We start from the raw sequence: 27162 nt of genomic DNA, 5'->3' as shown, positions 1-27162 counted from the left end.
CGCGAATTAGTGCCTACATCGGCAGGAATATCCATCTGGTACGTGATGGCATTGTTGACTTTTTATTGCATTTATTCTCAAAATTGTCATCTCTTTCTGTCAGGTGGAACTTAGCTTCCCATTTTTCATAGCCTTGATAATTTCCTTTAAAAATAGGAGTATTTGAGGTTTTTAAAAAGCAACTCGATTTAAAGCTGGTGTGTAAACATTAGTACAGGTGGCTTAGGGATATGGCAGAAGTCTTGAATTTGGTGGACTCTGGGTTACGCAGAAAGGACTTGCGGGTGCTCACCTTTGGTGTTGGTGGTGGTGAGAATATACACCGTAAGACATATACCAGTTCAGCCATTTCTGCGTGTACAATTCAGTGACACTGACCACATTCTTCGTGTTGTGTAGCCATTCTCACCGTCCTTTTCTGAGTTGTTCCTCCCCCACTGACATAAACTCACTGCCCCCTCAGGTTCCTCTCTAATCTTTCCAGTTGCTGTTGTCACTTTGATCCCATATAGATTGTTCTTAAAAGAGCATAATGCTCAAGGCAGACCATTTTTACTAGCTAATCTAAACTATTGTTTGGCTGCATTTTTTAAAGGTCCCAATGCCAACCTGGGGAGCCCTGCTGGCACAGTGGTTAAAGCACTCGACTGCTAACCGAAAGGTCGGCGGTTCGAAACCACCAGCAGCAACATGGGAGAAAGATGTGGCAGTCTGCTTCCACGAAGATTTACAGCCTTGGAAACCCTATGGGATCTCAAGGAGTTGGAGTATACTCGACGGCAGGGGGTTTGGTTTGGGTTTTGGATGCCCCCACACCCAAGCTGACTAATAAATCATGATATCTGATGTTGGGGGTCACACCAGGCTTCAGAAAGTTTTGAAGCCCCATAGGTGATTCTGAGGTGCAGCTAGGGGTGGGAACCACTGGTCTAGCCCGGTCCTCTTTCTTTACAGACAAGGAAATTAGTAGTTAAGTAGCCCTAAGTAGTTAGGTGAACGTGGGATGGCTGTCTTCTGGAAGAAGTCCCCAGTGAGGGGAAGGAGCACTGGTTGGCCCACTGCTTCCACCCAGACAGGCTCTGCTCTCCATTTTCCCACCCGAGCAACCATATTCCTCCGTGGGAGACAAGAGGTAGAAACACAGCTAGGTGAACGGCCTCAGGTGCTCCTTTTTTTTCTCCCCGGAAACAAATAGCTTTGTAATTAGCTAAATGAGATGGTAACATCCAGATCGGTTGCTGTTTATCACTAAGGTCTCTTGAGTTGCTGGTTGCATTGCATTTTCTAGAAATATCTCTTCTCCCTCTTTAGGGAATAGTACAAGATTATTTGAGGAGCCCTGGTGGCACAGTGGTTAAGAGCACAGCTGCTAACCAAAAGGTCGGCAGTTTGAATCTACCAGCCACTCCTTAGAAACCCAGTGGGGTAGTTCTGCTGTGTTCTGTAGGTCCGCTGTGATTCGGAATCGACTCGAGGGCAGTGCGTTTATTTATTATTTAGGCACTGTGTTTGAAGTAGCTGACAATTTCTGATGCTACGTGTATCCGTTAAAGATAATTTAAACCAATTAAATATTAACCTGCCTGGACAGCAAGGTGCAGGTGTGTGGTGTCCAAAAAGAGGGACTGGACTGCATCAGCTCTGAGCTGGCCTCTTCCAGCCCTTCTTGTTTCGTAGGCTTTGCTAAAATGCCCCCCTCACCTGCACGGCTTCCAGCTCTTCACTCTTTGGTCAGTTTGGTGTTGCAGCTTCGCCCCTACCTGGGGGAGGGTGCCTCTGGGGAGGGGTATGTACGCAGGAGGGGGCTGGGGAGTTGTCAGGAGAGGAGTCATCCAGAATGTGCTACAACTTATGTGGGTAGAGACTGTTTGGGGGAAAAGTTTGATTGCATTTTTGCTAAGTATACAGCTCCCTGAAACTGTATGTTGCGGGTATTACTAGCCTGTTTTGGAAGGTCGGATAGAAAAACATTTGCAGTGTAAAGCAAGACTGGGCTAAAGGGCTCTGGTTCATTTCCAGACCTGTCCTTTATTCCTGTAACCGGACAGCATCTCTCTTCAAATAAAAAAAACCCAGAGAGAGTATGTATTTTTATTTTCAGGATGTCAGTCAAGGAATTCACTCATTCTCTTATCCAAAACACTGACTGGACCCTTAGATGACACCAGACCGTGCCCCTCCGCCCAGAGTGTGAGGCTGTGATGGGGGAGCCAGTGATCTTTTGCCTCGTGGCCCCAAAGGCCTTACCCCTGTGATCATCTGGAAGCTGATGGTGAAGTTTGTTGGTCTTGTCAGGAGCCGGTTACAAGGACCTAAGGAATGTAGACTGGAATGGGCAGCTGGCGTCAGTGTAGTGCTGTGGGGCTGGCCGGTCTGACAGAGGGGTCCCGCTTTACATGCCCCCTCCCCTGTTTAGTCTTCTGTGAGGGGTGGGCTTACACCAGAGAAGGCTGCTCCTGACATTGCTGTCTATTTCTGGCAACAGAGGCACAGCAGAGATGGAAGACACCTCCTGGCATTTGGAGGACATGAAATAAATATTCACTTCAGAGAAGACATGTTGAGTCCAGGGTGTGTATGCATGGGTGACAGCTCTCCTCTCTACTTTCCTGTAAGGTCTTGTACCTGGAGAAAGGTTAATGGACTTAGCCTGAAGTCAGACAGAAGTGTGTTAATGAAAAATCTGTCTCAAGGCAAAACTAAAGGCCAACTCCGGCTTTTCTGTGCACACCACCTCCCTTTTTAACGTAAGGAGCCCTGGAGGCACGGTGGTTAAAAGCTGAACTCCTAAATGAAAGGTCGACAGTTCGAACCCACCAGCCGCTCCCTGGGAGAAAGATACAGCAGTAGGCTTCAGTAAAGATTTTCAGCCTTGGAAACCCTGTGGGGCAGTTTTATTCTGTCCTGCAGGGTTGCTGTGAGTTGGGCTGGACTGGACGGCAGTGGGTTTCAGAATGTACACTGAAAGCAAGGGTAGGGGGTCCTTTATCCTTTTTTTGTAAAGCTTGTCGAGCTGGTTGGCAAGAACCTTCTGGAACTGCAAGAGGGTGGTTCCTAGAGAGTGGGTGAGTGGGAACAGTCTGGCTGAAGAGGGCCAGAGCTTGTTGGGTTTGCCCTCCTCAAGTGTGGAGAGCTAAAAGATTGGCCAGCTCACCTTAAAGGAGAATGCACTTGACATTGCCACAGGCTCCCTCCGTGGTCACGGGAAAGGGGAGAGCTGATACTCCCCGTCTGCAGAGCTGACGCCTTTGCTGGCGTAGCCATCACTGTGGGATTTCGCACTAGGAGGGGGGGTTTAGCAACCGGGTACATTCTTCATCTTCAATTTGGTGATACCTAGGATTTAAAAAAAAAATCCTTTAGCCTTGTGGAGCATAGTGTATTGTGTGTACACACACACACAGACACAGACACATATTTGAACTGCGATCATCCATTCTGACCTGCCCCCAAGACTGGTGTCTCCACTTAGTTTCCGTCCGTGCTCCATTTGGAGATAGGAGAATGAGCTCATGGGAACTGGGCCAGCCTTTGAGTGCACTGTATAAGCAGATGGCTGCCTTCCTGTTGATGGAAGACTGTGTGCTGTGAGGGGCCTCTTTGCTCATTCGTTAGTGCCTTTGCAGTCAGAGCAAACGAAGGGCTAATCCCTTACTTGTCTGTCCTAGTATAGACCCAGAGCAGGGACAAGATGCTTTTTAGAGAAATTTCTTTGACACTGGCCTCTTTAATAGTCCTACCTGCCTCCTCCCCAGCCCTTGAGGATCTAAGGGATTTAGCCGTTTAATAGCATCCAGAGATGAAAAGCAAGAAATCTCTGCCAGCATGAATGTGCCCATCCTGTGGGTCGCCATTTTGATACATGTGGTCAGGTTGCCATTTTGATCCATGTGGTCATCGCTGGTCTCAAAAACAGGTCTTTGGATCTGTCACTTCTCTTTGAGCAACACAGCAATATCAAAAACACACACCCATGTCCAAAATGCAAAACCAACCAATTTCTGGCTGAGAAACTGCTGAATGTCTAACTCCTTATCGTCTCTCTGCTTTCCCACACATTCTTGATGCTTCCCAACATGTCAGTTCACTGTTTTCAGAAAACATATTGGCTAATGTTATCAAGATCTACCGTTAGAAAATGAGTGATTCAAGGACATCTCTCATGGGAACTCCATTTAAAACAACCCTGACCAAGGGAATTCCTCGGCTTCCTGGCGTGGTACCTTGGTTATTTGGTTTGGTTTTGCTTTGTAGCTCATCTTCTCAGTATCCGTCACTGACAACGTGAGGGCTTGGTTGCAGAATGACTAAAGCTGGGTTTGTGTGCATTGACTTTTAAGTACGCTAACTAGAACTGAATGAGTTCACATCCCCTCCATTGGAGTGAAAATCTGATCAGAAGAGCAAGGTAGTCATTTCTTCGGGAAATTACTTTGCAGGATACCCGGTCCCCAATCTGATGAGTTTTAAGAGTGTGAGCAAAGGTCTTTTAAAGCACAAGCTGTTTTATCTTCTTTCTGTGGCTTTCCTAAAGAAAACCCTTTTGCATTTCACATGTGTTTAGGTAAAAGGAGTGTCTCTACCTTTTGTGAAAGGTAAAATCTCAGACTCAGAACCTTGGTGACAGAGACACCATACCAAATACAGCATAGGTGGTATTTTCCAATTCAAAATCTTTTCAGTTAACAGATGTTTTACCTGCTACCTTATGATATAAAAAGTGCAAAATCCCCCAATAAAATAACTGTTTTGGTGATAAGTATTCCCAGGGGTATATCTAAAATCAATGTTTTCATCAAAGCATCAAGGCTGCTCCAAAAGTTCATGGCCTATTATTTTCAGTGGGCTAATGAAAGCCAATGAAAATATTTATAAATGTTTGCAGAAGAATACTTCCTAAAGGGCATGCAAATTTTTCTTAATACGAAAGCACCACAACAAAGAGAAGTGATAATTAAAGTAATAAGAGATTCAGCTAAAAGTAGTGATGGGAAAACCATTCTTTTGAAATATCATCTGAGCCTCATGAAGAGAGAATATGGTGCACGCTTTGAGAACCACGTTTTGAGAACCGTACTATTACCGCGTTGTACTGGATCGCAAGAAGGGGAAATACTTTGTGGTTAACCAAAGCACAGAAGCCTGTTAGTTGGGAGGAATCTTGGAAGCCCAGCTTCCCACAGAGTTCTTAAATCCCATCCATAGCGTCCTTGTCAAGTGGTAACCCCCACCCTGTGAACCTCTCTGGTGATGCTGGTGAACTTCTTACTCACTGGCCAGCCCTCCACATTTTTGGAACGCTCTTGTTGCCGGAAAACTCCTTGGAACTCAGCCGCTGGGAAATTGCTGCTTCCCTGCCCGCAGGCTGCCGTGCCAGTGGCCACTTGAGGGCTCCTTGGGTATTTGTAGTAGCTGGGTGTCTCTGAGTCCAGTCGACTCCACGGGAGTGGGTGGAGCTGGGTTCCTAACTTTTCTCCCGAAGGGTCCTGGCTCCTCCAGCTGCCTTGCCTGGGTTGTGATTCCAAAGTGTCTTATAGCCTGGCTGCCCCCTTCTGGACACTCGTGGGTTGGTCAGTATCCAGGGTAATTAATTTATTTCTAATGATGACCAAAAACCACACCAAACCCAGTGCCGTTGAGTCGATTCCGACTCATAGCGACCCTATAGGACAAAGTAGAACTGCCCCATAGAGTTTCCAAGGAGCGCCTGGTGGATTTGAACTGCTGACCCTTTGGTTAGCAGCCATAGCACTTAACCACTACGCCACCGGGGTCTCCTCTAATAAAGAAAAAAAAAAAGCCACCTACAAATGAACTAGCTTTTAAAATAACCTCTTGTTGCTTCATATAGGAGCCCTGGTGCCTCAGTGATTAAGCTGAGCAGCAGTGGGTTTGTTTTTTGGAACCAGTTACTTTAAGTGGTTTCTTCTACTCCAGCAAGCGTAAACTCAAAATCAGTTAGTTTTATAAGCGTAAGAAAACTACAGCTTTGGAACAGTCAGAAGCAACAGGTTATATGCGACAGGTGTACAGTATCGTCCTTTCAAAACATTTTTTTCTGTAAAATCATGCGACGGGGTTTTAACGGCACAGTTGATAGCTTTAGGATTCATTCGGAAAGGGCTCAAAATCCAGCCCCTGCTGGCTTCCTGGCCCCCGTTTTCTCTCTGCGTAGAATCACAGAATGCTGGCAGAACTTGGTTCCCTCCAAACACTCTACATAGCCTGGCTATCCAGTTCATTCTTCACCCCACTGCTGGTTTTGACAAAAGAAGCAATTAACTGCTTTGAAAGCATCTGAGGGCAGGAAAAACAAAGGCATTCTCTGTCATAGCTGTCTTGGGAAGCAGAGCGCTGGTTTATTAGTATCAGATATCAAGGGGATAAATAAAGGTCCCATCTTGATTTTGGTCAGGAAAGTAGTTCAGAAATGCGGTTTCCAAAATCATTGTCACCGGCAAGGTTTTAAAGAAATTTGGAGTGGCCTGAGCGCTCTGGTTCTTTCCTTTCTAATCCCTTTCTCCCCCTTTTGTGCGAACAAGAAAAGTTGCTGGTTTTGCTTTTGAACCTGATTGAGGACATCACCAGCTCAGACCTTATTTTCGTTTTGAAGTAATGTTAGCAATAGAGTGGGAGCCTCTAACGCCTTGAACTGCAGGCCTGTGCCCCTGTGGCCTTGGACAGGCTATGCACTTCCCTGTGTCTTTCTGGGAAGTGTGATGAGATACTCTCCATCCTGGACATTGGACCAGTTGATTTGGCTGGACTATAGTCTGGTCCTGCAGTAGACGTACTTACCTGTGGCTGGCCACCCATGGTACCTGCATGCCGTTAGTTATAAATCAGAAAACTCCTCTGGGATTCTAAACTTGTGACAATATTTCTAATGTTGTGGCTAATTTTTCTTGATTAAAACAAAATACATTGCCATCAAGTTGATTCTGACTCATAGCGACCCTATAGGACAGAGTAGAACTGCCCCATAGGATTTCCAAGGAGCAGCTGGTGGATTCGAACTGCCAACCCTTTGGTTAGCAGCCAAACGCTTAACCACTGCACCACCAGGGCTCCAGGTTTCTGGCATACCAACCTTTAAATATTCTGGTGAGCCAACGTGAATCCACATTTATTTTAACTGACCTTTGTTAACCAAGCCTGGTATTGAACAGCTTTGGAATCGAACTTCTAAGCAGCCGTGTGCAGGATTCTAATGGATTCCAGTCTGTGTGTATTGCTCAGAAATGTTTTTTGTTTTGTTTTGTTTTTCAACATGATCAAAATTTAGTAGTAGAGGTCTGAACAAAATGTGGTAATAGAGGTTTCATTGTGTTTAAACAATATTTATTTGAATGGTTTTGCCGGGAATGATAGCACTTCTCTTTTTCAAGCACCGTAGGCCAACCTTTGCTCATTCTATTTGTTGGGTGAGTTGCAGATGTCTAAGTAAGTTTAGGAAATATTTACCAAGCCCACAAAGGGAAAAGGCTTGCCACTGAGTGTTAAGCTAAGCACTGAGGGTTGTTTGAGCTGCCCTCCAGAGAAAATTTAACTAAAGCTATTTAAGCCTCTGGAAATTTGACTGACCTTACACAGCCTATGTGTTAGGTCATTTGGCAAAGGGAAATGATTCTTAGAATCATCCATATTTAAAAGAAATTTTCTGTAAAGCACACCCAAATGAGATTATGAAATGAGCCATGATTCTATTCCCAACCAGATGTGACCCTTGATTTTACGTCAGTTAAAAATAAATTTTGTATAAAGAATCTTTCTTTGCCAAAAGACTGTGAATAAAAAGAAGGTTGCCCCTTATAAAACAATGAGAATTTTACAAGGGTCCAGGATACATGTTATTTAGGCAGAAAGAGGCGCTGTGTTTCAGAGGTAGATTGCTCTGTGGTGGCACTTTTCCAGCTGTCCTTCTGACGTTTCATTTCACACTTGTTTTTGAGCACTGCTATGCATCGTAGTGAGACTTTGTCTCATGTGCTTTGGACGCGTTATTGGGAGGGACCGGTCCCTGGAGAAGGACATCATGCTTGGTAAAGTAGAGGGTCAGCGAAAAAGAGGAAGACCCTCAGTGAGATGGATTGACACAGTGGCTGTAAGAATGGACTGAAACACAGGAACATTTGTGAGGGTGACACAGGACCAGGCAGTGTTTTGGTCTGTGATACATAGGGTCACTATGGTTCGGAACCAACTCGACAGCACCTAGCAACAGCAAGCCAGAAGAACAAATCTGTCTTGGAAGAAGTGCGGCCAGAATGCTCCTTAGAAGCAAGAATGGCAAGACTTCGTCTCATGTACTTTGGACACGTTATCAGGAGGGACCAGTCCCTGGAGAAGGACATCATGCTTGGTGAGCTAGAGGGTCAGTGAAAAAGAGGAAGACCCTCAATGAGATGGATTGACACAGTGGCTGCAAGAACAGGCTCAAATGTAGCAGCGATTGTGAGGGTGGCGCAGACACCGGGCGGTGTTTTCTGTTGTGCATAGGGTTGCTGTGAGTCAGAACCAACTGGATGCCAACTGGATGGCACCTAACAACAACAGCAGCGTCAGGCACTGAGCTGGGTGCTGGCAGCATGAAGATGAACAGAACAGATAGGATCCAGGCCCTGGAGGAGCTTTCTGTGTGTGCATGTGTGTTCATCACTTGGTGTTGCTTTTCGCTGCAGTATCACACTTTTCTCTCGTTTAATTCTTATTCCAGGTAATTGAGATACGCGTTTTCATTTGCTAGACAGAGAAATGCAGAGAGTTTTGGCAGTGGCCTGCTGCTCTTGGTATAGAAGCCGGCTTCCAAATAGAAGGAATATCACTGCTCCTTTGTTAGGGCACATGTGATACCAACGTATGAAATGTCACAAAGAATAAGGCAGCGAAACGCCAAACTCACTGAAATACACAATCAGCATTTTGGCGGCAGTGCTAGCAGAACTATAATGTAATTTAAAACTGTCTCAAAGTAAGTGTAAGACAGATATTTATAGGGGTCAGAAACCCCACCATGTTGGCTAGAAGACCATGGTGTCAGGTCTGTGTTGAGTTAATAATTTCAATTTTATTTGCTCTCTGTAAGTAGAATAGAAATGGGGATGGCCTTTAACTGTGAAAATAGCTATGTGTTTATTAGGGATTATTTTTTAACAACTAATTTTGACTCAACGTAGGTGATTTTGAGGTTTATAAATGGACATTTGAAAAGCTACCCTTTCTCTCCCAATCTATTTTCAGTGTAAATCAGATTAAAAAAATATATATTATGGCCTGTAATTTTATATTCAAAATTTAGATAACATCATATGTAGGCAAAAAAAATAATGGAATAAGGTACTTGGTTTACAGTTTTAACGTGTAAGTAGCAAATGAGGATAAGTTTTAGGCACTGTAATAAGTTCCTTTTCGTTTGTAAGATACTCAAATAATAAATCCAGTTATAATTTTGCTGTTGCCTGTACAGTTTACTCTGTAAAATGGAAGAAGGTCGGAAAGATGCCCTATTTTTCCCCCTGTATTATACTGTTCCCTATTGTGGAAATGTATTCTTGGTCCTCCTGTATAGCAATGATAAGTTCTTATACTGTGGTGACGGAATCTTTTTAATAAGCTGCTCTAAATAAAACTAGTTACATTCAGTATATTTCCCACCAGTGACATATTTTAATTTCCTTTATAAAACTAAAACCAAACCTGTTGCCACTGAGTCGATTCCAACTCCTAGCAACCCTATAGCAACCCTATAGCGACCCTATAGCGACCCTCTAGGACAGAGAAGACCTGGTCCGTAGGGTTTCCAAGGAGCAACTGGTGGATTCGAACTGCTGACCTTCTGGTTAGCAGCTGAGCTCTTGACCACTATGGCACCAGGGCTCCAAATTCCTTTATAGAAAGGATTAATTTAGTGACATTGTTTTGTGACATCGGTTGCCAACCTCACAACGTGTCAACACTCTCCCCTTCTTGACTTTGGCTTCCCATTTCCATTCGTCCAGGTTTCCTGTCCCCTTCCGTCTTCTCTCCTTGCCCCTAAGCTGGTATGCCCATTTTAACGTGCCCATTAAAAAACAAAACATAACAAATTTGTCCTGTTCATGAAGGCAGAACCGACCTTTCAGTGGTGTTTTTGGCTGTGTGGGAAGGAGATTGTTTCTGAGTATTGGGGACGAAGCCTTATAATGAGCGCTTTAGTCATTGAATACTGTCAGTCGATGGCTCAACCCTCCCTGCCCTAAAAGCCCACTTAATGTTTGGGGGAATAGCCCACTGTGAGCTTTTACATCTGAGGCATGATGAATGTGACCCGTGGAATATGAAATTCTAATTCTTTGGCACAAAGAAATGTGCTTTTCATCTTCCTGTCTTCTAAGACCTTTCTTCAAGTCCTCGTTTACTTAAAGGAGATGAATGGTTTCTCTTTAGCTTGGATAGTGGGTCTCAACGTTTTTATTATGATTTCCTTTCCCCACCAGGATCCTTTTAGACATTTTTTTTTCCTAATTGCCCACCCACAAAATTTTAATACCACAGACACTGTATATCCATGCTTACATAAAAAAGAGTAAGTCCCCCTCCCAATGAGTTTTCACTTCTTTGGGGACAATATCTCCTCACAGAGAAGGTATGAGCTGGGAGGTCTGGCTGGTGTGGGTTGTTGCTCTAGGCATTAATTAGACTTCGAAAGGGGCTAATCCACTTCATTTCCTCATTTATTTAAGAACCTTGAGTTCATTAGGTAGTTTTCTGGGATGGATCACTGTTGAAAGGCTGTGTCTCAGAAACCAGGCTTATTTATGGGTTTAAAGCATGTTCTAGGGAGTCATACACACTTGCTTCAAATCCGCCTGGCTTCCTCATTTCATTTATGCCAAGCACAGTGCTGTTCTTGCTTGTACCAACCGGGGGCAAGCCTTGTTTATGGATGTATAAGAGAGGGCTCAGAAGGTTGTGGGGAAGACTGAGTCAGCAAGCAGGAAAAGCGCTGTGCGTGGCATAAAGTAAAGCATCAAAAAAATTAGGTGATTTTTATTAGTGTTAGGGTTTTCTCTGGTTGTTAGACTCACCCGCTGTCAACGTTTTAAAGATTAGATTGAGTTATGGCTCTGGATTCAGTGATAATAAAGATGTTGGATTTAAGACTGCGTGGCTGGAGCCAGTTGTTTAACTCTTTGGATCCCAGTTTCTTCAGATTTTATTAATTAAGGCAGAAAACATAAAGTTGACAGAAACCTCAAATATGGCAGCAATTCTAGTAGATAATTGCCCATTAAATGACAGACTCGGGTTGGATTAAACGATAAAACCCCTTTTAACCATTCGCTGTCTAGCTGACTCCAACTCATGGCATCTCCATGTGCGTCAGAGTAGAACTGTCTCCCATAGGATTTTCAGTGGCTAATTTTCAGAAGTAGACCAGCAGGCCGTTCTTCTGAGGCACCTGCGGGTGGGCTTGAAGCTCCAGCCTTTCAGTTAGCATCCAGATGCAGTAACTGTTTGCACTCCCCAGGGACTCCAAAGCAGTAAAAAATACACCTAAAACAAAAACTCAGGAAGGTTGAAATTGTAGGATGGAAAAAGATATACCACGTAAATACACTGCTGTCAATCAAAATGGAATTCATAGCATGATGTGTTAATATGGATAAAACAGAATATTTCATAATGTTAACAACCCACTGAGAAGATAGAATAATCATGATCTTAAATGTGACTCAGGAGATTAGAAGGAAAATCTAATAAATCCACAAAGTGGGCGATTTTAACATGCTCTGTCATGTTAAAACAGACAAAAGTTAGTACAGCTATAGAGTATCTGAAGACCACCTTTATTAATGAGGAGCCCTGGTGGCGCAGTGGTTAAGCATTTGGCTGCTAACCAAAAGGTCGGCAGTTCAAATCCACTAGCCACTCCTTGGAAACCCTATGGGGCAGCTCTACCTTGTCCTGTAGGGTTGCTATGAGTTGGAATCAACTCCACAGCAATGAGTTTTTTTTTTTATTAATGAGTTTTACTTAAATAGGTCTCCGAGAACCCTTGTCTCCTCAAATGATCTGATTTTATGAATTCTGACTATAGTTTGTACAGCTCTAAGGTGCATTTTATACAGCAGGCGTGTACCTGTCAGGGCTTCCAACCAGTTAGTTCCCGTCGGAACCTCTGCTGAAAATTTGCATTTCTAACAAGTTGCCAGGTGATGCTAATGCTGCTGGTTAGGGACCAATTCTGAGAAGCACTCCCAGCCCAAACCCAGAACCCAAAACTTAAACCCACTGCCGTTGAGTTGATTCTGACTCACAGTGACCCTCTAGGAGAGGGTACAACTGCCCCATAGGGTTTGCAAGGCTGTAAATCTTTATGGAAGCAGACTGCTACTTCTTTCTCCCTGGGAGTGGCTGGTGGGTTCGAATTGCTGGCCATTTGGTTAGCAGCCGAGTGCTTAACCACTGCGTCACCCGGGCTCCTTCACTAGTAGAGCTGTGGTTCTCAAAATTTATTATACATAAGAATCACTCAGGGATCTTGTTAAAATGTAAATTCTGATTCAGTACATCTGGGGGCAGAAATGCAAATCCTCAGGAGGGGTTTGAACTTGAATGAACCAGTTGGAAGCCCTGGTTCCTGTAAAGCTACAAGTAAACTGGATTGCTTTAAAAGGAAATAATGCTTGTATAAAGGACCTTGCGTGTGTGTGTGTGTGTGTGTGGCTTTTCTTACGTTGTTACCTGTCATGGTAGGACTTCCCATGCGTGCCTTGGTGTTTGTGAACAGAAGACTCTGAATGTTTATGATGGACCCTTGGGCCTTTTTGTGGCACCAGGTCCCTGAACCTGAGTAGGTTAGCCGGGTTTGTTCATCACAGTGGTCTGGAAGTGGTTGCTTGGAGATCCCTCTCTTTATTGAGTATACATACGGTGCCACAGTGCCTCAGTGACAGACTGTAAGCACTGTGTGACCCTCTGCTTTCTGGCCACTGAGCACGTGACAGGGTTGGGGCAGGATCGAATTGGTCTCTCACTGAACATTCTCAGGCACACAGCTTGGTCCCTTCAAAGTCCTGAGGAGAAATTTTTTTTTATTTTTAAAGATAGCACACCAACAGTCAAGTGTATGCTTTTTTCAAGTCCTTTATGAGTACAGAGGGAAGGTTCTTAAGCACTGGCAGAACTTTTGGCTCTATGAATTCTGCCAGAGTGATTGCTAGCGAATGGTTTTCCTCTGTAAAAAGGACTGGCAGATGTTGGTCACCTTCTTCATTTTTACTTAATTTACTTGAGCCTTTGGCTAAGATTGCGTATTAAGGAAAGGCATGTATGTGTGTACAGTTTCAACAAAAATCCTATTTTCTATCTGTTGCTTTCCTCTCTGAAGTCTGAGTAGTTCAGACAAAAAAAATTGTTTTCATGGGTTAAAACCAAAATGTAAAAGGGCATTACTAAAGTTTAATATGTTTGTGGAGAAGCACCTTATTAAATGTGTGTTCACATTCAGAAGCTGCCTACTTAAAAAATTATGGCTTCCTTGAAGGCAGAATGTCCGCCAGATGTACGTAGCTCAGCAGCGTATGTGTTTTGGGCTTTGTGACTGATGGAGCCTAGTACCAGAGTGACAGCTTGGAACGGCATTGCTTCATGACTTCATCTTGCAGTAACCATCCATTCTTCCTTCTGCCAGCCTCCCACCTACCCACCAGCCAGCCAGCCGGCAAACATGTAATGAGCAAGCACTTAGTGCTTCTGGGCACCAGGCTGGGAGTCGAGAGATACAAGGACAGTATGATGGCGGGTGATCTCAAGAGCCTATTGGAGATAAGTAGGAATTTTATAAGCACGAGACAGTGTGCTAATAATAAGTGATAGGTCAGAGGTATTCTAACTTGTCCGAAAGTATATGTGTGCGGGCTATGGTGTCTAATTCAGACCGGGTGGCAGTGGTGGGGTGTGATTAGAGAGACTTCTTACATGAGGTGATACCTGAGCTAGGGTGTGCAGGAAGGGTAGCCGCTGTTCCGGGTAGGAGATTTGAAGGTGAAACATGAGGCCGACTTCCCCCCCAGGAGCTACAAGACTTTAAGCTGAGAAAAGGCAGCAGTAGTGAGACAAAGCTGGAGACATGGGCCAGGCCCCCTAGTGGAGGATCCCATTTTCTCTTCTAAAGGTTCTGAGCGTGGAGAGCCGTTGGTAGATTTTCTTCTGAGGAATGAAATAATGAACTAATAGGGTGTTCTAGAGCTTACTGGAAGGGTGGTGCTCCAGCTCCTCCCTAGCAGCTATGACCTTGTCAGAGTCTTGCCACAGCTGTGGGAACCTTTTTGCCTCGTAGGGTGAGGATAATAGTTTCCTCAACCATTTCTGTCTTGGCCCACCAGTTTGAAGAGAAAACAATAAAGCTTTTTTTTGGGGGGGGGCATCTTTTAGAAAATGTCAGTTGGTAGGACATATGATTGCTGTTGTTAGTCACCCTCGAGTCAGCCTCTGACTCATGGTGACCCCGTGTGTACAGGATTGGACCATTGTGATCCACAGTCTTTTCATTGGCTGATTTTTTGGAAGGCACGATCACCAGGCCTTTCTTCCTAGTCTCCGTAGCCTGGAAGTTCCGCAGAAACGTGTTCTTCATCATAGCATCACACAGGCTTCCGCTAACAGACAGGTGGCGGCTGTTCTTGAGATATGTTGGCTGGGGCTGGAACCTGGGTTTCCTGCGTGGAAGGTGAGAATTCTACCGCAGAACCACCACTGCTTTCAGCAGGACATGTGTTTAGAGATGAGTAAGTTGAGAAGACTCGTTTTTTTAAATTCTTACTAATAGGTACGGAGAGAGAGAGGAGCCCTGGTGGCACAGTGGTTAAGAGCTAGGCTGCTAACCAAAAGGTTGGCAGTTTGAATCCACCAGCTGCTCCTTGAAAAGGACAGTTCTACTCTGTCCCGTAAGGGCACTATAAGTCATAGTCAACTTGATGGCAACGGGTTTGGTTTTTTGGTTTAGAGAGAGAGAGAGAAAGGAGAGCAGGGAAGGTAAATCGCCACTTTTAACAGTTTTTCCAAAACCTAGTCTCAGAGAAAGGGATATTAATTACTCCTGTCACAACCAGGATATTTTACTGATTTCTGTTTATCTGAGGACTCTAATGAGCTCCTGTGGCAATCAAGAATCCGAGCCCTACTGAGCCCGTGGAGGCTCTGAGGGTCCTTCTTTAGGAGGGGAATTGTCCTGCCTCATGCCAACTTTACACAGTTCTCTCAAGCTTTCCTAATGCCGGAGCCACCAGGCAGAGCTCCAAGATGGCCAGCCTTCCTCTCGTCTCTCCTTCTGATCTTCCCACAGCCATTGAAGAAGGTACAGATTACTTCACGGGCCACTGGGACACAGGACTGATGATAGCACCTTGGGAAAATCCAGCCCATTTATAGATAACCTTCTGGGGACCCCTGGTGTGTGATGTCACCTCTCCCCACAGCTGGCATGGTTCCTACAGAATGGATGAGAGGACCATGATGCTTGCAGCATGTTGGACTTCTGGAATCCCCATGCCCTGGGCACGCTCTCTAATGCTTTTCCTAGACCCTGGCTGTTGCTCGCCCTCAGGTCATTTCCTGGTTGCTGTTGAATACCTAGAAGCACACTTTTATATTTATGTTGCACCCCCATGGCCCCCTGCTGGGCTCTGTTGCACCCCTTGCCAAAGCCCCCTGGTGGGACTGGGGAATGTTTTGCCCTGAAAAAAAAAAAAAGGGTTTTCATCACTAAGAAAAACTCAGCCATTTGACAAGAATATTGCCTTCGGACAGGTGGAGAATATGGAAGGAAAAAAAAAAACCCTGATATTCCAAATTCTGGAAACATGACTGCAACAATTGAATAAAAAGAAAAGCTTAACCGTATTGGTATTTTTTTGTACACACATTAGTAGGTGCTTTTGCTTCTCATTCCTGTCTTTGTTTTAAGCAGCAATCATGGTGCTATTGAAGAACACCTAGAAAAAATGTGCTTAAAGTTCTCTGACTTATTTTAAGCTTAAGAAAAGGATTACCACTTGCTTGTTGAGAAATTGGAACCCTGGTGGCGCAGTGGTTAAGAGCTTGGCTGCTAACCAAAAGGTCGGCTGTTCAAATCCACCAGCCAGTTCTTGGAAACCCTATGGGGCAGTTCTGCTCTGTCCTATAGAGTCGCTGTGAGTTGGAGTCGACTCGATGGCAACATTTTTTTTTAAAACAAATATTTGGAGCCCTGGCGGTGCAGTGGTTAAGAGCTCAAGCTGCTAACCAAAAGGCCAGCAGTTCGAATCCACCAGCTGCTCTTTGGAAACCCTGTGGGGTAGTTCTACTCTGTCTTCTAGGGTCACTGTGACGGCAAGAGGCTTATTGAGAAATTTGTGGAAAGCAGTTAGTGATTTTAGGGGTGAGCCGGTGGTCAGAGGAGAGAATCATGGGGGAAGAGGTTGTAGCTGGGTTTACTCAGAACCGGGCGTGAGGGAAGCTGGAGCCCTGGGTTGGTGGCCGGCTGGTCGCTGCCCGGGAGGCTGTGGTCTGGCTCCCTCCTACTGGTCAGCAGGTGGCACCAGATAGCCAAAAACGAACCTGAAGTGAGGTACGTGGCGCTCCGATTCTGCCTCGGGTTGGGTTAAATCGCACTTTCCATGCCCTCAGAAATTTGGGATTAATATGATTTTCATATTTTTCCCTAGAGGTAGCATTCTCCATGGCTGAATTTTACAAAAGTCTTAGATATTGAGATAGGAAAATCCACCGTCTTCAAGGCCAAGTGGTACATGACAACGTTGATTTTTTTTTTAAAACTGGATTTTATTTTGAAGGAGGTTATGACTCTGAAGTCTAGAAGCAACTCTAAGATCATTCGATATACTGACTGGATTAGGTTCTTGAAATTTTTTGTGTGTTTTTATGAAATCCTGTGAATTAATCTACCAATACATTTATATTGTTGGGATTGATCACGTCTATCTGATGGGAATTTGGAGCCCTGGTGGCACAGCGGTCAAGAGCTCAGCTGCTAATCAAAAGGTCAGCAGTTCAAATCCAGCATCTGCTGCTTGGAAATCCTATGGGGCAGTTCTACTCCGTCCTGTAGGATTGCTATGAGTCAGAATCGACTCGGTGGCAGTGGGTTTGGTTTTTGTTTTTTGATGGGAATTCAGGAGTTTACTCCCATCCCAGAGTTTTCTGTTTGAGAAAAGATGGGGGGACCATTTGAGTTCCAGATGTTTTGGCCCTGTTTTACGGTGGTCGCCATGCTTCCTCCTCAGGAACATGTAGGCTGTGTTGGCGACGTTCTGGGATAGCTTGTCAGAAAACAGCTCGTGGCAAATGCGGCAGTTCTCTGCTGGTTCCATCAGTTGTTACACGATTAAGGTGCAGTTCATGTGATTCAGCTTAATTTGTTTGCCGTGGAAACCTGGCTGCGCTGACGTATGTGGTGAGGTGCTGGAGCTCGAGAAAAGCCCCACTTCAAACACAGCAAGAACCATGTTTTTTTTTTTTTCCTGCATATCTGGCTTTATTTTGTTTATCTTCCTTGTGTTGTGCCATATGTCAGGGAAAATAAAATCAGCTCTTGGGTGGTCATTTTGTTGCTGCTGTGTGGTGGTCTGGTGTACACAAGCTGGTGATTTGAAGTCCTGGTGGCACAGTGGTTAAGAGCTCGGCTGCTGACCAAAAGCTTGGCAGTTCGAATCCACCAACCGCTCCTTGGAAACCCTATGGGGCGGTTCTGCTCTGTCCTATAGGGTCGCTATGAGTCGGAATGGACTCTATGGCGACGGGTTTTCTGATCTTTGTTACATTCTTGGTATACAGGGAATTAGGCTTTTGTTAAACGAGCTGATTTTTGAAGATTAATACAGAAGTGGGGGTTGGACAAGCATCTTTTCCCTTGGGACATCATCTTACCTCTGAAAAGGAGGGTGGCCTCTTTTTTATTCTTATTATTACATTTGCAGTTTAATGTAACTTACTTAGATGGCTTTGTAGAGTTGGCTGAGCCTGAGTCCCTGTCATTTACTTAGGTGGCTTTGTAGAGTTGGCTGAGCCTGAGTCCCTGTAATTTACTTAGATGGCTTTGTAGAGTTGGCTGAGCCTGAGCCCCTATGATACAGTTTAAAGGCTGCATGAGTTTGATTAACCACAGCAATAACAAGCACTCAGCCTGACTCAGACCAACCACCAGTCCCTCACCCCTTAGGTCCAGTCTTTCAGCAGGCCCTGAAAGCTCTCCCTCTGAAGCACACCCACTTCCTACTACCGTCACTCCACACCCAAGGCCCAGCCACTGCCATCTCTGAGGTAGCCTCCCAACTGGCCCCTGCGTCTGTTCTTTCCCCTATAATCTGCTTTCCTGCCCCAGGAGTGGTCTTTTAAAACCATAGCTCCTCCTATATCAGTTTATTGCTTAAAATCCTACAGCGGCTTCTCATCAGACTCAGGCTGACCGAGCCCTTGGTGGCCTGGCCCCGCTTGCCTCTCCAACCTTGGCTCCTGTATTTTTTCACTAGACTCCAGCTACACTGGCCTTCTCTTCATTCCTCCTTGCTGCGTCTCATCATAAGACCTTCATACCAGCTGTTTCCTCTACCTGGAATCCTCTTCTTAATCTGTGCGTGACCTGTTCCTATTTGACATTGAGATCTCCATTTAAATACTGGCTCAGAGGGGCCTTCTGTGACCACCGGATCTAAAATAGACATTCACCCACTCCCTGTCACGTCTTGCTGCTTTCATTTTATTTTCTTTAAACTCTCTTGCTCATTGTTACTGGCTTTTTGTCCAGCTCCTCCTACGAGAAGGTCCTTATCTTGTTTACTGTGATATGCTAGTATCTGGAACACGCTGGCACATAGTAGGCCTTCTGTGTGTTTTAGCTGAATGAGTGGATGATGGCTGGATTGGAGAGAGGACATATATTCAAAGCTGAACACATTTCTTCCAGTTCTCTGAGGACACTGATAAAGACAAGACAGCAGTGGGCCGGAATTTATTCCTGAAAAACGCTGTGACCCTGGTGGGGGTGTGAGGAGTGGGCATGGGTGCTGGTAGTAGAATTTGTAACTACACAGCAATATAAATAATTGTAGTCGTTGTTTATTGAGCACCTTCTGTATACCAACATTGTTGTTCGTGTTATAACTGAACATTTACTATCTCATTTAATTTTAGGCGTCAGCTTTCTAAAATGTAAGTTGAGGTGGTTAGATAAAGTGATCTGTCAGTTCACATATATAATATTTTATGAATTTCCAGGAGACACTAAAAGGTTATGGTTTATGGTGACATACCATAGAGATAAATGAGTTCGTTCCGAAGTCCCAAATGGCTGTTGATCCATCTGTGATAAAACTTGAAAATTATAAATGTAAACTTTAGGAAGAAGGGAGAAATCCACTGTTTGTGGGACATCCATCATCTCATTCAGTCTTCCCAACAACCTGTACAGCATCCTTTCACTCTAATGGTTGGGGAAGCTGAGGCTCAGAGATGTTAAAGGTCACACATGTGTTATGAGGCAACGCTGAAGTTCAAAGCCAGTTTTGACTGACGGCAGAGAACTTGTGCTAGACTTTGCATGCACTCAGTGTTTGGCTTTATCCTGGTAGTCTTATGCGGACTATACTCACTTTGGAAACCGTGGTGGCATAGTGGTTAAGAGCTATGGCTGCTCATCAAAAGGTCAGCAGTTCGAATCCACCAGACGCTCCTTGGAAACCCTATGGGGCAGTTCTACTCTGTCCTATTGGGTCACTACGGGTCGGAATCAACTCAATGGCAATGGGCTTAGTTTTTGGTTTGATACTCACTTTGCACATTTAGGTATGTGTATTAGTCATCTAGTGCTGCTATAACAGAAATAACCCAAGTGGACAGCTGTAACAAAGAGGAATTTATTTTCTCACAATCTAGGAAGCTAGAAGTCCAAATTCAGGGCACTAGCTCCAGGGGAAGGCTTTCTCTCTCTGTTGGCTCTGGAGGAAGGTCCTTGTCATCACTCTTCCCCTGATGTAGGAGTTTCTCAGCACAGGGACCCTGGGTCCAGTGGACATGCTCAGGTCAAATGACAAAATGGTGGACAGCTACACAACACTGGAAATCGGGCCTAGCCAAGTTGACACACATTTTAAGGGGACACAATTCAATCCATAACAGTATGTCTTGCCTTTTCTCCTCACAGAACTCTAAGAAGGAGCTGATGTGGAGTTGCAGCTGAGACAGATCAAGATGACGACCACAGTAGCCACAGACTACGACAACATTGAAATCCAGCAGCAGTACAGCGATGTCAACAACCGCTGGGATGTGGATGACTGGGACAATGAGAACAGCTCTGCGCGGCTCTTTGAGCGGTCCCGCATCAAGGCTCTGGCAGGTAAGCCTCCTTCATGCCCATCAGAGGCCCGGGATGGTTTGAAGTCCCCTCTAAAGTCATCCATCCCGTCCCAACATGGCTGCCATGTTTAAAGATCATGTCACCTCTACTTACACGTCTCCCATGGGATCAAGCTGGCCGTTTTGTAAGGTAGCCAATTCCATATTTGGAGAGCTGCCCATCCTAACAGCCAGAGGGATTCTGAACATACCTGCATTGCATATCTTTTAACAGTTCATCCCAGAGAGTGATTTTTATAGCAACTCAGAAAGAGCTGTTCTTGATTTGGAAGAATTCTTTTATTTTTGATGCATCTGTAATTGTCTCATGTTTGCCTAGATTTTTACATTTCAAAATCTTGAAACATACTATATACACAAAGATAATTGCAATTAGTCTATGTCCTTGGGGCTTGTGATACATTCATTGACTTGGCCTGTTACGATAGAGTGCTTAGTGTGAGTGACTGAAGTTGGTTTAGTATCACATACAAGGGTTTAGATCTGTAAAAAGTTTGCTTAACCTGGTGAAAAAAAAAGAGGGCCCATTTAATGCTCTAACAGGTGAGTTTACCATTGGCTTATCAATGTTAGTAGGAATGGATTCTTACCTTGTAATTTCTCATGCCCTTGTTGGTGTTGAATACCTAGAAGTACACCTTTCGTGATGCCCCAACCCCTCTCTGAAGGTTGGAGCGTGTTTTGCCCTGGAATTGTTCTGAAAATTAGAACAGGTCTCCATCGTGATGAAAACTCAGCAGTACTGACTATATGTGAACCAAAGGCCAAAGTGGAGTGTATTCAAGATCTTGTGTTTGTACTGTGAGATTTCAAATGAATTGCTTCCCATTGAGGAAAGTCAGTTCATGAAGGTTCCCCACCCCGCCCCCCCCAGTGTCTTTACTTATGATATGTAAATTGAAGTCATGATGTAACCAGGTAAGTATACTGTTAATTGTGAATATATCTCATTTTTCGCTCCCTTTATAATGGCAGCTGATTATGAAGCACGTATTATTTAGGGCTCTCTTGATTGCAAGCGAAAGGAAACCGAACCCAAAGTGGCTTAAGCGACGAAGAGAATTTATTAACAACATAGTGGGAAAAATTTGGCCTTTAAGCAAGACTTACTGCTGGGCTTAAATGGTGTGGTGAGAATCCAGTCTCTTTCTCTCCACTTTTTGGTTTTAGTTGCTAGCGTGCACTCTGTTCTTAGGCAGGCTCTACCCCTATAGTCCCGAGATGACTGCCCCAGGGTCCATGGCCTCTTGGGCCTTCCGGTCACCCAGCAGAAAGGCCCCGGAAGCAGTCTCGCTGGCCTGATGGATCTGACTTGGGTCATGTGCCTCTCCCAGAACCTGTCTCCCACTGGGGCTGGGAACAGGGAATGCTGATTGACTTCAGCTCTCAGGACTCACCTCTGGAGTGATGGTTGGCTCAATCCCACCCAAACAGCTCATCTAGAAAATTTGAAATATCACTAGAAGGAGTAAGAGGGAAGGAAATGGATGTTGGAAATTCAGCCAACTAAATGCTACCAGAAAATTAGGCAAGTTATTAGGATAATTTGTCTCTTGAGTAGTAGAGATTTAAAGATCTTTCTTGAACGTGCCTGATTTGGGGGCATAAATGAAGGGTTAATCAGTCTGCTGTTCTAGAATTAGGACTTTATTTTCTAGCTCCTTCATTAACATGAGACCTAATGGAGGCAATGATCTTGGCTTGGGCTAGTGAGTTAATTTGTACTTTAATCTCTCACCACTTTTCCTTGAGTCTTATTTGGGCCCTTTGGATGAGCCACTTTTGATCATGAGTCATTTACTATCTGGTTCCAGGCCACCATGTAGAATTATCTCCCTTTTAAGGACAATTTTACTCATAAACTGCTGAGCAGTTCCTTCCTCTTCGTATCTGGTCTTTCCCCACGTTTCCTCATGGTTCCAGAGGAGAGCCCCCAGCTGTCTTTATTTATTGGTCAGTTGTCCTAACCCTACTTAGGCTGTCATCTTAGTTATCTAGTGCTGCTAATAACAGAAATACCACAAGTGGATGGCTTTAACAAAGAGAAATTTATTCTCTCACAGTCTAGGAGGCTGGAAGCCCGAATCCAGGGTGCCAGCTCCAAGGGAAGTTTTTCTCTTTTGGCTCTGGAGGAAGGTCCTTGTCATCAATCTTCACCTGGTCTAGGAGCTTCTCCACTCAGGAACCTCTGGTCCAAAGGACACGTTCTCCTCTTGGTGCTGCTTTCTTGGTGGTCTGAGGTCCCTGTGTCTTTCTGCTTGCTACTTTCTTTTATATCTCAAAAGAAATTGGGGTTTAAGTTGTAGATTAATCGTGTAGACTGAGTCTACATAACTGCCATTAATCCCATCTTGTTAACATCATGGAGATAGGATTTACAACACATAGGAAAATCGCATCAGATGACAAAATGGTGGACAATCACACAATACTGGGAATCATGACCTAGTGAAGTTGACAGATATTTTGGGGGGGACACAATTCCATCCATGACAGATGTCTTTCCCTGTATGCCATCAAGGTCACTGAATAACTGTAGTCACCCTAGTAATAGAAGGCACTCAGTATGTTGCTTACAGTGTGCCAGGCACTATTCTAAATACATGACATGTTAACAGTGAATCCCAGAATAGCCATGGGAGGAAGATTATTGTTATCTCTGTTGTAGGGATCCGGAAACTGAGGCAAAGAGAGATTAAATAACTTTTCCAGGGTCACACTGCTGGTAGGTGGTTGAAGGCAGACTGGTTCTGATGTGTTTTACTCTACTGTGTTTCTGTATTTGGTAAAACACAAAATTATAAAAAGCTGATAGGTATGGAATTATTTACAGTAGGGTAATTGAAACATGATACAAAGGTCTTTGGGAGGTTCAGGAATGTACCCTATGGCCTAGAAGAAACCATGAGTAGTCACGGCTAGTTACTGAAAAGAAAAGGTGTTGCCTTCAGATTAAATGTTGCCTTCAGACTTTTTTTTTTTTAAAAAAAGAATTGCTTTAAGTGAATCCAGAAAAACCATAGCCTGCGATCTGTTTAATAGAGGAAGTCATCTTACTTCCCAGTTCTGTGGGACTGAAAAATCTCGGAGTCTTCTAAGAACCGAATGCTAATAGGTGGAGTAACAGAACAGCCAAGCAATGTCGAGAGGAAACCAGTGGGTTTCAAATCTGAGCATGCATTAGAAACACCTGGCAAACCAAAAACCCAAACCTACTGCCATCCAGTTGATTCCGACTCATAGTGACCCCATAGGACAGAGTAGAACTGCCTCATAGGGTTTCCAAGGAGCGGCTGGTGGATTTGAACTGCTGACCTTTTGATTAGCAGCAGAGGCTTAACCACTGTGCCGCCAGTAATACCTGGAGGGCTGGGTAAAGCACAGGGTGCTGGGCCCCACCTTTCCTGGGCCCCACCCTTAGAGTTTCCGTTTCAGAAGGTTTGGGTGGGACCTGAGCTTTGCATTTCTAAGGGATGGGTTCCCAGGTGAAGCTGAAGTGACTGGTCCAAAGGAGCACAGTTTGAGATTGGTGTAGGGTGTTGATGGTCCTGTGGACCACTTCCTTGAGCTTCTGAGACCGTTTCATCTAGACCTAGCTCAAGTTTAGGAAGAAACAAAGTATCAAACTCAACAGTTGTCTAAAGTCACACCTTAGTGTGGGAGTATATGAATGGCTCATTTGGAGAACAGGGAAATAAATAACTTTCCAATAATACAGGGGGAGCCCTGGTGGCACAGTGGTTAAGAGCTTGGCTGCTAACCACAGGGTCTGCAGTTCGAATCCACCAGCTGCTCCTTGGACACCCTGTGGGGCAGCGTACTCTGTCCTGTAGGGTTGCTGTGAGTTGGGATTGACTCAATGGCAATGGGTATTTCTAGGGAAGTAGGGGGTAAAGTGCATTTTATTATTCACCTAGTTTACAGAAGATTTCTATTATTAGGTTATGGTAATATATGTTATATATGTGTATATACACATATATGTGTATAGCCTGTGACTTGTAAAAACCATTCTTCGTGATTTTTATTTTACTTGGCTTCATCCTTTCCATCCTCAGAAATAGCTTTTAACACAGTTATCGTTGTTAGCCGCCATCGAGTTGACCCCAGCTCATGGTGACTCCACGCACAGTAAGATTGAACTGTGGTGATCCATAGGGGTTTTCATTGCTAATTTTGGAAGTAGATTACCAGGTCATTCTTCCAAGTCTGTCTTCGTCTGGAAGCTCCACTGAACCCTGTTCAACGTCAGAGCAACATGCAAGCCTCCACTGACAGACAGGCAATGTGGTGCTCGAGGTACATGGGCTGGGAACTGGACCTGAGCCTCCTCCCACACGGAGGGCAGTAAGAGCCTGATATTTCATGCAGGAGACGACTTCTCTGGTGTAGCGTGTAAACATGTCAAATTTTGTCGAGTGCCAGGTTACCGTCACAAAAATGAACGAGTCTGAATCTAGGTTAGTCCCCTTGCCCAGTGAATTTTGGATCTTTCTATTCTCCTTTAATATTTTTGTTTAAAAATCAGCCTAATTACATCTCAGTCACCTGACACCCATTTATGCTCCTATTTTTAGTAACCAGTAGCACAGGGAACTGTACTGTCTGGTCTTCCTAATCCAATTAGAGCATCTCTTGGCGGGATTAAAAGCCGAGGCTTTTTCTCGAAGTAGAAAGCTTCCCCCTCACAGAAGTTGGAAGAAAAGGCAATCTTGGACATCTTCACCTTGTGAGGATTGAAGACTTAGACACTATTTACTTAAATAAGTAGAATTCATGTTGACGGGCACCACCTGTGGCAAATGTATACATACACAAAGAGGCTGAAGTGAATGTGGAGTGGAAACCTAACACACTGTAGCTCCTTTCATGGGGTTGCTTTTTACACTTCAGGAGGGAAATGAGGAGAGCCTTGGTCCGTTGTGCTGGGTAGCAAAGAGACCCTGGCCTGATACGGCCTTGAGGCAGTGCCCTGTGAGGTAATTTTTCTGCATTCTGTAAATGATTTCCTGCGTCCCATGATGGCAAACTCACATTCCTGACCTCTGACCAAAATGCTTCAGGAGTGTGGAATGTGAAGTGATGAAGAAAGCAGTTCAAAATAAGCTGGACTTGCTGGAAGCCAGCATTTCTGTCTGTAGTAAAAGTAAAACACAAATGAAACTTGAATCTTCAAGAAATGTCAAAGGGAAAGTTTTCTTTTTACAAATAAAGGGTATTTATGGTTGTAGCTTACATTTTCCGGGATCAGCCCAAATTAGGGGAAGAAGTCGTCCTTAAAAGCACAATGTTTTTAGCTTGAAAATATGGAGAAAGTAACTAGAATTAATATCTGAGTATCAATAACACTCATGAGCAGTGCATAAAAGCATTTGGGAAGCTCTATATCAAAATATTCAGTGTTTATTTCTGAGTGCCAGGATTATGAGTGACCTTCCTTTTCTCTTACCTGTGCTTGAGTTTTTCTGGAAATAAAATTCTGTACTATTTAGTCACTGGAAAAAAATTATGAAAAGGTACTTTACTTATGTCTAATATCATGTTTAGAAGTTTTTGGTTAATTTTTTTCCAGAAGATAATGGCATAGAGAGGTGGAAGGAGAAAGCCCAGGTGTAAATGTGGATTAAAAAGTGACAGATTAAAAACAAGATTATTTTGGCAGTTATCAGTCATCAACATTTATGACCTCAAATTTTATACAAGAGTCTTTCTGCTAAGCTGTGAACATGGCGAAAGAACTTGACCTTGAGTTTACATTAAGGAGGAATCAAGGGTGGCTGATAGCCACATGAAAACGATGTTCAAGTACTTAATTCTATTTTCCACATACATCTCTCGAGTAGATGATAATCGTTCATGGCTATATATACAGGCCTGGAAACCCTGGTGGCGTAGTGATTAAGTGCTATGACTGCTAACCAAAGAGTTGGCAGTTTGAATCCGCCAGGCACCCCTTGGAAACTCTATGGGGCAGTTCTACCCTGTCTTATAGGGTTGCTATGAGTCGGAATCAACTTGACGGCACTGGGTTTTGGTTTATACAGGCCAGGCTCCTCTGAAACATGGACTTTTTTTTGAGTGATCAAGAATTTTAGTTGCCTGTTCAATCAGCTAGAGGAGTAATTTATTTTAAGCACAGTCCCCGACATACAATGGGGCAGCATTTCAAAGACTTTGCCTTTAGTTCTGACGTAAGTCGAATATTTCATATATTTTTTTTAAGTTTTCATTATTGCTGCCTTTTATTATTGGTATCTTTATAAATCTGATCTTTAGTTGTCTTTGGGGGTTGGAAACATTACATATAAACATAAAAACATACATACGTGCTACAGCATTGTATGTGATACACGTAGTCCCTGACTTACGACGGGGTTCCGTTCTGATGTAACTCCAGTATGTCGTTTCGGGAGACTACCTATAGTCAGATCAGCACCATTCCAAAAGAGGTATAATATTAGCCAGGTGTGATTTTAAATTTACTGGTTAAGATATTTTAGCTAATCAATATATATGAAATATTATTTCAACATGTAATCAGTATAAAAAGTTATTAGTAATGTATTTATTTTTCTCTTACTACGTCTTTGAAATCAGTTGCGTATTTTACACTCACAGCGTATCTTAGTATGGACTAACCACATTTCACGTGACCAATAGTTGCACGTGGCCAGTGGCTACAGATTAGGATAATGTAGCTCTAGTGCAACATACTGTTGTTAGTGGCCGTTGAGTCAGCCCCCGGCTCTTGGCAACCCCATGCTC

At 44.1% G+C, this 27162-nt stretch overlaps 1 protein-coding gene across 3 annotated transcripts in view; it reads left to right on the top strand.

The window, feature by feature from the left end:
- The window catches only part of SPTBN1 (spectrin beta, non-erythrocytic 1), a 221969-nt gene that overhangs the window by 45569 nt on the left and 149238 nt on the right, over positions 1-27162 (top strand). For all 3 annotated transcript variants that reach the window (XM_049870437.1, XM_049870438.1, XM_049870439.1), the window contains exon 2: positions 20183-20377. In XM_049870437.1, coding sequence (XP_049726394.1) covers positions 20230-20377 — 148 coding nt within the window. In that variant the 5' untranslated portion in view covers positions 20183-20229. The remainder of the gene's footprint in view (positions 1-20182; positions 20378-27162) is intronic.

Source organism: Elephas maximus, chromosome 26 (genome assembly GCF_024166365.1).
Source record: "Elephas maximus indicus isolate mEleMax1 chromosome 26, mEleMax1 primary haplotype, whole genome shotgun sequence".
Lineage (NCBI taxonomy): Eukaryota > Metazoa > Chordata > Mammalia > Proboscidea > Elephantidae > Elephas > Elephas maximus.
This window is presented reverse-complemented; position numbering and strand designations above follow the sequence as displayed.